At 40.6% G+C, this 15,348-nt stretch overlaps 1 protein-coding gene across 5 annotated transcripts in view; it reads right to left on the bottom strand.

Annotated features, from left to right (window-relative positions):
* ADAM23 (ADAM metallopeptidase domain 23) overlaps window positions 1–15,348 on the bottom strand; it is a 339,892-nt gene that overhangs the window by 32,719 nt on the left and 291,825 nt on the right. For 3 of the 5 annotated variants that reach the window (XM_073633382.1, XM_073633385.1, XM_073633384.1), the window contains exons 24-25: window positions 13,257–13,368; window positions 4,048–4,138 (exon numbers count right to left, since the gene is read on the bottom strand). In XM_073633382.1, the coding sequence (XP_073489483.1) occupies window positions 4,048–4,138; window positions 13,257–13,368 (203 nt within the window). The remainder of the gene's footprint in view (window positions 1–4,047; window positions 4,139–13,256; window positions 13,369–15,348) is intronic. The other 2 variants (XM_073633383.1, XM_073633381.1) reach the window with 1 other exon arrangement.

Raw genomic sequence — 15,348 nt, 5'->3', positions numbered from 1 at the left:
GTAGGAATGAGCCTGATGTTCGAGTTGAACATGAGCTCGACTCGAACATCGGGTGTTCGCCTGTTTGCCGAACAGCGAACAGTTTGGGGTGTTTGGTGCGACAAATTCGAAAGCCGTGGAACACCCTTTAAAAGTCTATGGGAGAAATCAAAAGTGCTAATTTTAAAGGCTTATATGCATGGTATTGTCATAAAAAGTGTTTGGGGACCTGGGTCCTGCCCCAGGGGACATGTATCAATGGAAAAAAAAGTTTTAAAAACGGCCATTTTTTTGGGAGCAGTGATTTTAATAATGCTTAAAGTGAAACAATAAAAGTTAAATATTACTTTAAATTTCATACCTGGGGTATGCCTGTAAGCCTATAGTATGCCTGTAAGTAGCCACAAGGTAAAGTCCCCGGGTGACCCTGCCCCCTCTGACGCACGGGGACACCCCTATGGCTTCCCCGTAGCATCAGAGGGGGCGGGGTCACCCGGTTACATCACCGGGTGGCCCCCGCCCCGTGCAGGTTTTTTTTTTCTTTTTCGGTCCATCGGCGGAGCAAGAGAAGAAGAAGACGACTTTGTGGGACATTTTTATTTTTTAATAAAGGACTTGTCCCAAGTCGTGTCATGTCATTTTTCCCATTTTCACACTTTTTTTGTGAAATGGTAGAGGTACATTTGTACCCCGTTACCATTTCACACAGGGGGGGAGGCCGGGATCTGGGGGTCCCCTTGTTAAAGGGGGCTTCCAGATTTCGATAAGCCCCCCGCCCACAGACCCCCACAACCACCGGCCAAGGGTTGTGGGGATGAGGCCCTTGTTCCCATCAACATGGGGACAAGGTGCTTTGGGGGGCTACCCCAAAGCACCCTCCCCATGTTGAGGGAATGTGGCCTGGTACAGTTCAGGAGGGGGGGTGCTCTCTCGCCCCCCTCTTTTCCTGCGGCCTGCCAGGTTGCGTGCTAAGATAAGGGTCTGGTATGGATTTTTGATGGGACTCCATGCCATATTTTTAAAATTTTGGCTTGGGGTTCCCCTTAATATCCATACCTGGCCCTTCAGGTTTGGGGGGACCCCCACACAATTTTTTTTAAATTTTGGTTCGGGGTTCTCCTTAATATTCATACCAGACCCAAAGGGCCTGGTAATATACTGTGGGGGAATCCCATGCCATTATTTTTAATGACTTTTATGTGTATTGCCGGGACAGACAATTCATTATAGCCGCGGGTACTTTTAAATTACTTTTTTTCCTTTAGAAATGTAATTTTGTGCAGGGACTGTTGTAAACATGGGAAACATGCGCCACTTTACAGGCAAATTTAAAGGAATATTTCACATTTAAAGTTTCACTTTAAGCATTATTAAAATCACTGCTCCCGAAAAAACGTCCGTTTTTTTTTCATTGATACATGTCCCCTCGGGCAGGACCCAGGTCCCCAAACACTTTTTATGACAATAACTTGCATATAAGCCTTTAAAATGAGCACTTTTGATTATTCATGTTCGTGTCCCATAGTCTTTTACGGTGTTCGCGTGTTCGAACAAATTTTTGGCCTGTTCGCATGTTCTGCTGTGAACCGAACCGGGGGGTGTTCGGCTCATCCCTACTCATTAGTATCCTAATCTGGGATAGTTTTATTATGACATTTATTGTTAACCATGTTATCTAAATAAATAACCCCAAATTAAATTCCCCAGGCTGAAGACTAGTATTGTTATTGCACAATGACAAAAAGTTTTCACTACATCTACAACACATTACAAAACTCAAACTACACAATGATTTATTACACAGTACCTGTAAAATTACATTAAACAAGAAAATTTGCCTTCAACAATAACTGCAAAACATAAGTTACACAAATACAAAATACAGCAAATTATGCCAAGACAATTTTTTTTAACAGAATATAACAACACAATCTCGTCTCCTTAAACGAGAGATCAGTTTAGCCGAAACAGAGTGCTGCTTCATTCATTCATTCAAAAATTTGGCAGCAATAGTTGTAATTAAGATTTCCATTTCTAATTACATTGCTGCAAAAAGGGTGGCAGTTTTTTAAGCCATGTCACCATGGATATTAGCCATGTATAAACCAAGATGGGTACCCTACCAACCAAAAATTTCAGACTTTGAACAGGTGTTGTAGTTACATCGTCTGTAATATTAGATTAAAATATGCTTGTCATTATAGAAATCATCTGCAAAAAAAGAAAAGGGGTAGAGGAAAAAAGACTAAAAGTTTATGTATAGCTGTAATATAATAGTAAGGCATTTCTACTGTCTGAAACAGTATTTCAATAACCTCATTGTGATGAGAAAGAGAAGGTATTTTAAGTGGAACTAAAACTAAAACTTGAACTTCAATTAATTTTGGACAGAGTGGGTGAAGAGTAGAACCTTTCTTGTGCTTTCTTTTTAACTGATGGGGCTCCTGATGGGGAAATTTGCCATCAGTTCATATCCTGGTGCTTGGAGACTGATGGGACAACACAACTGACAACACAGAAAGCAATTCAAACCATTTTTGGTAGAGTGGGGAAGTTCCGTCAGGTTTTTGTATGCTGTCTGTGTCCCTGTTAGTGAGGTTCAAGCAGGACTGCAATGAAAGCCCTAATATTGGTTTTACACTTTTACAATTATTTATAGTCCTAAAGAGGGAATCTACTAAAGCCTCAAAATATGTTAGCTTAAATTACAATTCCATAAAAGGCATTCTGACTAAGAACTATTTATCCACCTTTGCCATGGCACCCAAATTAGGGTTTGTTCCTCCTGGTGGGAGTAGGACTCTGACTTAGGTTGTACTTTATTTTTCACTAAACATGTGGTGTTTTGGTGTTGGTGGATTCCATGTTTGTGCATGTGAGTAGGCTACACCTTTTGACGAATGACGGTCTCTGGTTTGCACCCAGACTGTTTAACTAATTAAATCACGACACAGGTTCTACCTTTTCCCAACTTCATCCAAAATTTTAAAAAAGTGTTGGCTGAAATATTCAGGTATATATAGGAAGAAAAAAACAACACACAGTAGCATAGGGGTCTAAGTATTAGTAATCCAGACCAACAGGTAATTTATTTCTGGCTGTAGTTCTAAAAAAAAAAAAAAAAAAAAAAAAAAGCACTATTACCAAATATTGGGAGTTTGAAGGCACCATTAAGTTTTTTTTCATTATTCCATATGTGCAGAAAGAAATAAAGCCAGAAAAGGGGCCTGGCAGTTCATGTTTTAAAGAGAAGCAGGCACCCCTATCGTCTGCAAAAACTAATATGACTATTTTGGCTGTCAACAGTTCACTAATGGATACTGATTTTATTTAAATGCTTTTGCAACTTTTTTGCGTGTGTTCTGGATATTTTCAAAGTTCACTGCATAGACAGAAGCTGTAAAATGTTTTACCAAACAAGTACTTACAAAAACAATTCACCACATAACATAAATGGCAGACAGGCCCCTGAGTGTAGAAATACTTTGATAAATTGATATGCTTGTACAATCAGTAATTATATATTCAGGATTTCGCACAGTAGAATTACTGTAACTTGTAGGCACAGTTAGAATAAATATTGTCAATATAAAAGTTGTCAAATTTGATACAACTTAATTCACTTGATTGCACATGGATATATTCAAGTGCCAGATAAATACAACCAATTTATTCTAGAATGTAAACCAGCCTGTATTTGTTGTAATTATTTTAAAAATGAGCCCAAAAAAAGGACTGCCCCCTTTATCAAAGGCTGCATTTTATCAAGGTAAAAAAGACTATTTTTGACCACAGACAATTTAGGACAACAAAAATTGACACATCTAGTTCTGTGTGGGTTCGAGGAAGAGAGAAATTCATACTATGCCCCACATTTTCCCAGACAGGAGAGGGTCAACACTGCATGAGCAAATCACATAACAAGGACACGGTCAAATCACATGACTATTACGTTCATCACCACGTGACAAAAAAGCCAATGGGACAAGTACACATAAGGCTCAGACACACAGTATACTTTCACCTCACACACTAATCACCAGACATAAAACTTGGAAAAATGCTTACTCTATTCCCCACCCTGTGCCTCCAAATATCACCCCCAGAGCCAGAATGGTCCCTGCCACTGCACCTATAAGTCTGTTAGTGGCCATGCTCACTGTTTGGAGGGAAAAGGGAGATTATTTTTCAAAAGAAGAATAACTTTTCATTAATATTAATAAAACAAGTATAAATCATCTGTCTGTAAAAAATTTGCCTTGGAATCTTTATTAAATTCAATTGAGTGGATTACATTGAAATAGTAGGTCAACTAGTAAAGAAATGTAATTCTTGCATGAGATTGTCTGTATACTTATACAGTGTGCACCTTCATGAAACTCTGCACCATAGTGTCCTGACTAAATGTAGTAAAGGTGGTAGTCACATTAAGAGCTCATTCACACGGATGGTTTTTGCCGTATGTAGCCAAGGGCCGCTCATCTGCCCCTAACTGCAATTAACCACTCAGATGTGCAGTTACATGCGAAAGACCATGACACATTTAAGGCTGTCATTGATTTGTGCAGGCAGCTTGCCACAGCTGTGCATACCTACAACAGAGAAATTCTTATTCTTGGTGGCCCTCAGTAAGATCAAGTATAACACTTATATAAGCCTTATATTAATTTGCGTGTGATCCCTTAATATAGATGATAAATATGTTTGTCTTGAGCCACAATGACTTTAGGTTACTACCCTTTAGCCTAGCTATATAGTCATTAAATGATCCTAAAGTGAACCAAGACGTTAGTAAAGTAAAACAAGACCATATTAACATCTGAAGCTATAGGCATCGTGGAGAAATTCATCTTCAAACTTCACAACAGAGGCACTAAAACCTTAGTTCTTTTATTACTTTATATAGCAACAGAATCTTGGCAGTCCGCCAGATGTCTTATGCAAATACACAGCAGGCGCCTGGGAACTGTTAGAAAACCAACTAAAATCTGAGCTTTAGAGCCTTTGTTTTGATCTTTGAGGATCTTTGACAAGTATGTAATTCACAGAACAGTCCCCTAAAAAAAGGTCAGAAATGGCTTGTTTTAAAGCTGGTTTACTGCTTGAAAAGAACTGCTGGTATCGTTACCTGAAATTCACCTTTATATTATCTTTCTCTAATATCCTGTACATGATAAATCTGACTTTTAGAGTATTAGAACCCCTTTTCTTTTTATTGACTGTTTCAGAATACCCCATGGGAAAACTGGATTCAGGCATTCTCCCGAAAGCATATCATAGAAAGCAGATTAATAAAAAGGTGGTATTTACTAGGTGGGTGCCAGTGTGCAATGCAATCTCCTGGAAACTCTTGGAATAGGAAGTGCATTGGATATTTTTTTCTGCAGATTAGGAAGGATGTATTTAAGGTGGGATTTTAGTCTGTTTACCTGAACACTTTATATCTCTTTTTGATATGTTTAAATGTATCTTTCTTTTACATGACTGTGAGAATTTTTTCAGGACTTCCACTTTTGAGTTTCTGTTAAGCCCCGTACACACGGGCCGAATGTCAGAAGACAACGGCCATTTAAAAAAAAGTCTGACATTCGGCCTGTGTGTATGTCGATCTTTCTGACAAAAGCCGGCCGTTCGGCTGACTTCTGTCAGACGTGCATGCTGGAAAACCAGCGGCTGACTGACACCCATCAGCGCTCTCAGCCAATGGCAGAGAGCGCTGATCAGAGTGTTCCGGTAGTGGGGCTGCCCCCCTGTCAGAACACAACAGCTCAGCAGCGGAGATCGCTGAGCTAACCTTACATGGTTAGTACAGCGGCTTTGACCGAAGCTGTCAGTTTGTACTGTTATGCACGTACACGCGATCGGATTTTACAACAACAAATGTTCGATGGGAGCCCGTTGTCGGAAATTCTGACCGTGTGTAGGCTCTATCGGACATTTTCCCTCGGAATTTCCGACAAACAAAATTTGAGATCTGGATCTCAAATTTTCCGACAACAAAATACATTTTCGTAAATTCAGATCACGTGTACACAATTCCGACGCACAAAGTTCCACGCATGCTCGGAATCAAGCAGAAGAGCCGCACTGGCTATTGAACTTCATTTTTCTCGGCTCGTCGTACGTGTTGTACGTCACCGCGTTCTTGGCAATCGGAACTTACGACAAGATTTGTATGACCGTGTGTATGCAACACAAGTTTGAGCCAACGTCCTTCGGAAAAAAAACCATGGATTTTGTTGTCGGAATGTGCGATCCAGTGTACGCGCCATTAGTGTGTACCAGGCTTTAGACTTCTTTGTCCATGCAGTTAGGCTTTTTATTGGCTTTATGTGTTAAGCCTGGTACACACTAATGCCCTGTACACACGATAGGATTTTCCGACAACAAAATCCATGTTTTTTTTCCGATGAATGTTGGCTCAAACTTGTCTTGCATACACACGGTCACACAAAGTTGATTGGAAATTCTGAACATCAAGAACGCGGTGACATACGACATGTAGGACGAGCCTAAAAAAATGACGTTCAATAGCCAGTTCTGCTCTTCTGCTTGATTCCGAGCATGCGTGGAACTTGTGCGTCGGAATTGTGTACACGATCGGAATTTCCAACAACAGATTTTGTTGTCGGAAAATTTGAGAACCAGCTCTCAAATTTTGTGTGACAGAAATGCCGATGGAAAATGTCCGATGGAGCCTACACACGGTCGGAATTTCCGACAACAAGCTCCTATCAAACATTTTCCGTCGGAAAATCCTATGGTGTGTACGGGGCATTACTGTTTTTTCACAAGGTTAGTTCGGCAATCCCCCCCGCTGAGCTGTTGTGTTTTGACAGGGGGATGGCCTCCCCACCAGAACACTCTGGTCAGCGCTCTCTGCCTTTGTCAGTGGAGGATCGTCGCCTTCCCATCTGTCTTCCACACAGGGGGGGTGTGGTTGGTTTGCCGCCCCCCGCAAAATATTGAGCACCAACCACCACTACTCCTGACATTCGGCCCGTGTGCACAGGGCTTTACTCTTAACCCTTCCTTTTATCCTTACTTTGATTTCAGCAACGAGTAAGGGAATGTGTAAGGGAAAAGCTGACTTTATCTGACACTTCATGAGTTATGCCAGCTATAACAAAAAGACATCTGTATGTCAAAAATGCATCAGTGTGAATTGCACTGGGCTAGCTATAGGCATAAGATGGCAATTTGAAAATCTGACCTCTGCAGTGTAACTGTGGCATAAATGTATGCCTATGAGGTTGGAGCAGAAGTGCTCCTGTTGATGTACAGCATGTAGCAAACAAATCCAAAACAGTCATCTGGCAGACTTGGATCAATGGACTGAGCCTGTGGTAAAGTGCCCTGCAAAAAGGCAGTTAGTAGCCAGTTTAAGTGGGTTAATTAGATCTGCATAATGGGCACCCGATCTTTGCCTGAATTGGAGGCTGATAATTGGGAACTTTATTCAACTTCAAACATCAAAGTTTTTTGCATTGAAGCACCGGAGGGGAGAGCTTTGGTAGGTAAATCTGCCATAATGTGCTAATACGCGTGCTCTTTCAGGGGCCCAGTTTTTTGTTTAGTATAGCATTTTTTTCTGCTTTAATATTATCTTGCTTTTCCTGCCTGGCTTGTGTCTCATCTGATTGCCATCAACACACTAAAGCATGTTTAAGCTGAAAATGTTTATAACATTATATGCCTTTATACTTCTTCCTTCTCTCCCCTCCCACATTTGTTTTTTATGTTTTGCTTACCACACCTGTGGAAGGATCTTTTCCCTCTTTTTTTTTTAATTTGCTTATTTTCTTGCCTACTTCTCCAATATTTTGACCCTCCTGCCCAATGGATTACATATTTTGCACAGTCTGTTCAAACTCCAATAGAAAAACAAATAAAGTGTAGTTAGTCAATGGATAGCACTTAAGGCTTTATATTAACTTTTCTCGCGATGCCACTTTAGCATGTCTTTGATGCTATTGCAGCTTGGCTAACCAGGGTCTCATAACTTCTGAGCTACTTGTCTTGCAGATAAGACCAAGAATTTGTTATACATATCCTTAATAATAAAAGTAATATTATATATTCAGAACTATTTTAACAACAATGCCATAAAGAGGTTAGCAAGGTACAATCATTACTTGCCTCTTTCAACCCCACCACTATAGACGCGGTTGCTAAACTACTTGCTAACTTCCATCTTACCACCTGCCTTCTGTATCCCGTTCCCTCACATCCTCTGGCTCTATTCTACACTCACTAACCTACATCTTAAATCCCTCCCTCTCTTCTGGCATCTTCTCCAAACTCTCTAAAACATGCACTTGTCAGCCCCATACTTAAGAAGCCCTCACTGGACCCATCCAATCTTAGCAATCTACGCCCCATCTTCTTGCTTCCCTTTTTATCCAAACTCCTTTATTGTCTGGTCTACAACCGACTGAGCGACCACCTTGCTGATAATAGCCTTCTTGATCCCCTTCAGTCCTCAAAACTCCACAGAAACTGCTCTCTTAAAACTAACAAATGATCTACTAACAGCCAAAACCAATGGACACTATTGAGTACTCCTACTCCTGGGCCTCTCTGCTGCCTTTGATATGGTTGACCACCTCTTCAAAAAACTCCACACCTTTGGTCTCCGTGACTGTACTCTTTGCTGGTTCTCTTCCTACTTATCCAACCACAGCTTTTGCGTTACTTACAATTCTACTTCCTCCTTTCTTCTTCCTTTCGCTGTTGGGGTCCCCCAAGGTTCTGTTCTTGGACCTCTCCTATTTTCAATATTCACCTCCTCCCTGGGACAGCTGATAGCCTCCCATGGCATCCAATACCACCTCTACGCTGACGACACCCAAATCTATTTCTCTACCCCTCAGCTTACTCCTTCAGTCTCCTCACGTATCACTAATTTACTATCAGATATATCAGTCTGGATGTCACACCACTTCCTAAAACTTAATCTATCCAAAACCGAACTTATAATTTTTCCTCCCCCATGTGCCTCTTTCCCTGATCCATTTGTCAAAATCGATGGCCCAAATATAAGCCCATCCCCGCACGCCAAGGTCCTAGGTGTGGTCCTGGACTCTGAAATCTCCTTCAAGCCCCACATCCAATCACTGTCCAAATCCTGCCACCTCAACCTCCGCAGCATCTCCTAAATACGCCGCTTGCTAACCAATGACAAAACAAAGCTCTTTATTCACTCCCTGGTCATCTCCTGCCTCAACTACTACAACTCCCTCCTCATTGGCTTACCTCTACATAGTCTATCCCCCTTCAATCCATCATGAATGTTGCTGCCAGACTCACCTACCTCATCAATCGCTCTGTGTCTGCTACTCCTCTCTGTCAAGCCCTCCACTGGCTTTCGCTCACCCAACAAATTAAATTCAAAATACTAACAACTACTTACAAAGCCATCCACAACTCTGCCCCCAGCTACATCTCAAAATACCAACCTAATCGTTCACTTTGTTCTTCCCAAAACCTCCTGCCCTCTAGCTCCCTCATCACCTCCTCCCATGCTCGCCTCCAGGACTTTTCCAGTGCCTCACCAATCCTATGGAACTCCTTACCCCAATGTGTCCGATGATCTCCTACTCTGTTAGCTTTTAGAGGATCCCTGAAAACCCTCCTCTTCAGAGATGCCTATTCTACCCACACCTAATAACTGTGTTTTCATTTTCTCCATCTGATCATCCCCCACAGCTATTACCTTTTCTTCCACTTGACCCTCCCTTCTAGATTGTAAGCTCTAATGAACAGGGCCCTCTGATCCCTCCTGTATTGAATTGTATTGTAACTGTACTGTCTGCCCCCATGTTGTAAAGCACTGCACAAATTGTTGGCGCTATATAAATCCTGTATAATAATAATAAAGCAATGACATTTCCCTCACCAAGTTTAATTTCCATTAACTAATGTTAATAAAACAAAATTGTGTTGTAGTTCTTATAGAATACTTCCAAAAAGATTGTCTTTGCATATGAAACACATTAAATATTGATTTTCTTATGTTGGAAATGAAAAGTATTTAATGTATCTCTTAAATGATTAATGAAGCAAATAGGGCAGATTTTTGAAAATTATAGCAATTAAAAGTGGGGAAAAATAGAACTACATGGCAATCAGATTCCTCATTTAATTCAGAAGATAAAAGCAGATTTGTTGTTAGGGATGACTTCTTCTCTTTTGCCTACCTTAACATTCTTTTAAATCATATAAGTTCCTTGTATCACACTACCAGACAAACATTTCAGAACGCCAATTTTCCAGTTTTTATTTAGAGGCACAGTCCACGATTTGCAAAAATGTATAGCATACACTCTTTATTAAAATAAAATCCTTTTTTTTTAAATAAAACCCTCTTTATTAAAATAAAAAAATATGAATGTATTAAAGTTTGGCATTGAAGCCTGCAGAGCGTTGTAGCCATATTCAGTGCAACATAGGTGCAATGCAATGCACAGGTTTCTACAAACTCCTCCCCTAGACCCAGGTCCTAATGGAGCTACGGACCTTCTGCTAGGGGGCTGGAGAAAGTATAAAATGAGCTATACGTGCGGTAACATCACTGCACTTGTGCTCTATTGAGATCTACAAGTTCCTCTGCTACAGTGGCAGGAAGTGGCTGTGCGGTGTCACCGAGTGATAAAAATGGGTAGCTGCTGCTATCAACTAATGTCTTTCACACATAAAATAATTGACAAGAGGTGAGTATGTGATAGCGCACATAATAATAACTTTATTAATTGTTTATGATTTTTGCTATTCATGCAAAAGTTATTGTTTGAGCAGCGCTATCACATACTCACCTCTTTTCAATTATTAGATGTAACTTTTAGTCGTTCCATTCTCATATTCTTGTGAATAGATCTGTGAATGGATGACATGCATAACTGTGTGGGTGAGCCACACACAGCCATGCTACATTCAAAAGAAAACAGGATGCTTTTGGGAGAACCCCCCTCATGATTTAGGTAAGTGTGTGTGGGGGGGGGGGGTGGTATGAGGGGGCTGAGAAATGAGTCCATGCTTCATGTTACACACAAAAACAGGTCACAAAGCTGGACTTTCTTTTACATTAACTAGTGAATACCCTGAAATGGTGCAAAGGTAAAAAAAAACCTATAGGCTAAAAAGGGTTTCGTTTCCAGAAACTGAAAAAAAGTGTAAATTTTAGTTATGCAAAAAGGCCCTTTTTACGAAACAAGTAATATGTTAACCTACAGCTTTTCTGCAACAATGGAAATAAATTAAGCTTTGAAAGGTGATGCAAACAATTCATACAGGAGTGTAAAATTCAACGTACTACACCCTCTGAATAATTACTTGGACAGTATTGCAATGCACTGCAGTGCAGTGCAATGTACCGTGAAAAGGCAATGAACAAGGAAGAAAAGAGTGGAGTTGATTTACCAAAACTGAAAAGTGTAAAATCTAGTGCAGGTATGCATAGTAGCCAATCAGCTTCTAACTTCAGCTTGATAATTTAAGCTTTGACAAAAACCTGGAAGCTGATTGGTTTCAATGCAGAGCTGCACTAGATTTTGCACTTTTTATTCTTAGTAAATTAACCCCAGTGTGTCTCTATACAGCGTGGATGGACAAAGCTCCCGTTGAAGCTATCTTATTTTGACAGCTGGGCTTCTGGCTGTCAAAATACAGGAGCCCCAGCTATATCTGATTTGTTGCAGTTGTTGCTCATCTAACAATTGTCTCTGCCCAGCTCTTTCGATTTTTCAATCAATGGATGCCAGGCAGGAGGATGGTGATCAATAAGAAACAACTGACACAATTCCACCGCTGCCAATTGCCTTGACACAGTCAAAAATTGCTCAGAAGCTCACAAAATTGATCAAATGGTGGTTCTTCGATTTGTGACTTGCATTCAATTTAGTCATTTTAGTTACACTGAATAAACAGTGGTATGATCATAATACACGTTTGGCCACTTCTCAGTTTAATTTTTCTTTGGTAAATCCAGCATTTTTCTAATGCAGTATTTTAAGTGATTCTAAAGGCAATTTTTTATAATTAAAATAAAAGAAATGTTATACTTACCAGCTCTCTGCAACAATATTGCACAGAGAGACCTCTTACCTCTTCTTTGGAGGTCCTCCCGCCAGCGCTATCCGCTTCTTCCTGCGGGTTCCGCCATAGCAAGCTGTTTACTATGTGGGCACCCATGTGGGCATGCTCCTGAGCCGGGCTGTGTGCACATATAGCATGGCTTGGCCACGTCCTCCACTCCCTACTTATGGGATTTGACTGACAGCAGTTCCCGCTACTGCCTGTGTCTCCTGTGAGACCAGCAAGTGGAGGAGCGATGCTGCAAAGGGAACAGTGCTGGAGCAGTGACAGGAGACAGGGAAGTGTTTAGGAATTGTAGGGGGGTTACAGAGCTATTGTTTTACCTAAATGCAGAAAATGCATTAAGGTAAAAGACAGTCAGAATGTAGAAACACTTTTAGTATGTGTTCTCCATCACAATGGCCCATGAAACATTTTACTTTCCTTCTGCTTTTTCTGTTTTACTTTACCTTATCAGTATATTCATTTGCACATTCTGCATTCATTTCACACAGACATGAAGAATCTAGTGAGCTAATAAACAATTATCACATTCAGACAGGGGAGTCCAACCCAAACTTTTTTTTTCAGTTTTGAATGGAGTAAGGAGAGGAAAGAACCCCGTGTAGGGTTTTAACTGCTATCCATTTGAGAGCTTTTCCTTCCAGTGACAATGATTTTACCAGGCAGGGAAAATCTGCAACAGAGACATAGAATGCAACAGAAGGCTAACTTCCCCTACTCCACTTAAATAAAATAAAAAAAGCACTTTAATTTTCACCTCTGTTGTCATTAGTAATTTATTATTACTTCCTATTTGGTTAAAGTATTATCGCTGTGACAGTAAGTCAAGAGAAATCTCTGTAGTGGAGCCTCAAATAGCAGTGAAAACACTGGGGTTCTAATCCATTCTACCAAAAGAAAATAAAAAAGAGTTTGGGCTGGATATACACTTTAAAACTGTACAAATACCCAGGTGTTATTCATAACTAATCTATAGCATCTGCTGTCCTTGTTTTGATGTAATTAACTACAATTCATTGTGGTTTTACCAAAGAAATGATCCCAGTAATAACAGTTTATTACAGCATCTATAAAATCTGTTTACATAAACGCATGTGACATAGCTCTGGCATATTTCCTGCTTCCCTATGTTATATGACATAATGTAGTAACTAATAAACAACATAAAAAATGGCACAAACCCTTCGGTACTTCCTCCTTTTTGCCGTTAATCTCTTTTTTTGGGTCATAAATGCTGCAGTCCGTTCCTGCCCAGGTGGAAGAGCATATACATGTGGCTTCATTGCTGCAAACCTGAAAATAACTGAATGGTATTAGGAGCTGCAAATGGGATCTTTGCAATATGTTGCACATTTTATGAATTATTTTTATAGATTCTGTAGGCGCTGTTGAAAGAGACACTGCAACTTTGCCCATGCAAAGTTTTTGCCAAAGACCTTCCTCCCTGCCCCTACATACTCACTTTACCAACGTTCCCTTGCTAGTTCTTCCTCCTCCGCAGCTGGCACTGAAATGGCTGGTGTTTGCGATTAGGGGAAACAGTGACATAGTCATGTGACAGTGCACAGTCCTAGCGATTGGCTGCTAAACCCAAACACTGTCAAATGGGAAGTAGGAAATATTCCCCTCCTCCTCTGGGTGCCAGGTATTGTTGCAGGCTGCGAAGAAGGAAAAACAGCAAAGCTGGTAAGGTGACTATAGGTGTGTCAGGAGGGAGGGGTCCCTTGCAGAAACCTTGCAGAGACATCATCACTTTTTACCCTCCACAGGCAAGGTGATAGTATCCCTTTAAATAAATAAAGTGTGCAATGATATTTGAATCCAACTCTGACTACAAGAGTTTTTGTCATTTTTTTTATTCTCTATAAACTCTATAAAGAGAAAAAAAGAACACAAACTCTGCAGGCATAGAGAGTAGGCAACTAGAGACATCTACAGCAGCCTTTCAAAACCATTAATTTCGGCCAAGCAGTTTTACAAGGCAAAATTAAAAATATGTCCATGTAATGAAGGAGATTGCTCCGAAGCTGTGCTCCGATATTTTCCTACTTGCCAATCACTATGATGAGTATTGTTTCTGGCTAACACAAACGTGGAGGCCAAAAGGAAATGTCATAGCTTTGCCTGTCAGAACAGCACAGCATTCAGCAATCACTGGTTTGCGGAGAAATTTCAGTCAGTCAAATCAAATTGAAATCAGTCACATCAATCAAATGTTAAACACTTTTTGAACCACTGAGACTTGTAAATATGAACACAACATCAGCAACTAAGCAATATATCACACATGAGTTTGATCAGACCCCAGAATTCAGTCAATTGTGAAGTGAAAACTGGGAAAAGCTTCAATACATTTTATTGAATTATCAAATTAAATTGGAACTGGAAAAAACTATAGTAAATAGGATTGTGGGAGGGGGCAAGGAGTTGGTACCAAATGTGGAAGAATGGAACACAGAGACCCAAAGAAATTGGCACAATTATTATTTGGTTAAATTGTAGGTAGACAAACACCAAGTGGGGTAGAGTGCCAAAGTTTTTGACCTAACAGCTCAATAAAATATATAACACCTGGAGCACAATATCACAAGAACACAGTTGCAGAAGTTCCAGCAAGGTTAGTGTCACTATAGCAAGACTCTAGCATTTAACAGATTGTCACTTTGGCAGGCTTACTTGATCGGAGCAACATCTGAGTAGAGGGGTGGCTGTAGACAAGTGGCATAGTATTGGCAAATAACAAACTGACGTGGGTTCCAAATCACAGCACAGAAGTTCTGATACTACCAGCGCTGGCAGCAGTGTCCCTATTCTGTCCTTTCTCATCAGGAACCGCTCCCTAGGCTAAATGAGCTGTCCCTATACAGTGTGAATCCTGTCCCTACACTGTCCACTTCACAACGGTGCCCCAACTGCAGTGGGGTACTACTATTAGCATCGCCCTCACTAAAGATGGCCACTGGGGTCATCCAGTGCTGCAGTGTCTAGTCAGACCAATGTTCTTCTCATGCTCTATTCCCTCTGTACAGTGGTCAGCAACATAGCACCACCTACAGTGGGGAGGGTAAGCTGCAACTGCCTACATGATTGTATTTTTTAGCCTGTTTGATGAGAGCAATTTGAATCCCATCGCTTTTGCAGTGAGTCAATGACTATTTTATGCCTTTGACTGCTTCTGAAACTTTGACAAATAATAGATTTGAAAGTTCCATCAACAATTAAATTGCCACATGTATGGTCAACTTTGAAATGAACCCGTGCCCAGAGTATGCA

This window comes from Aquarana catesbeiana, linkage group LG06 (genome assembly GCF_042186555.1).
Source record: "Aquarana catesbeiana isolate 2022-GZ linkage group LG06, ASM4218655v1, whole genome shotgun sequence".
Classification (NCBI taxonomy): Eukaryota; Metazoa; Chordata; class Amphibia; order Anura; family Ranidae; genus Aquarana; species Aquarana catesbeiana.
The sequence above is the reverse complement of the archived record's forward strand: the minus strand, read 5'-3'. Positions and strand labels throughout refer to the sequence as shown.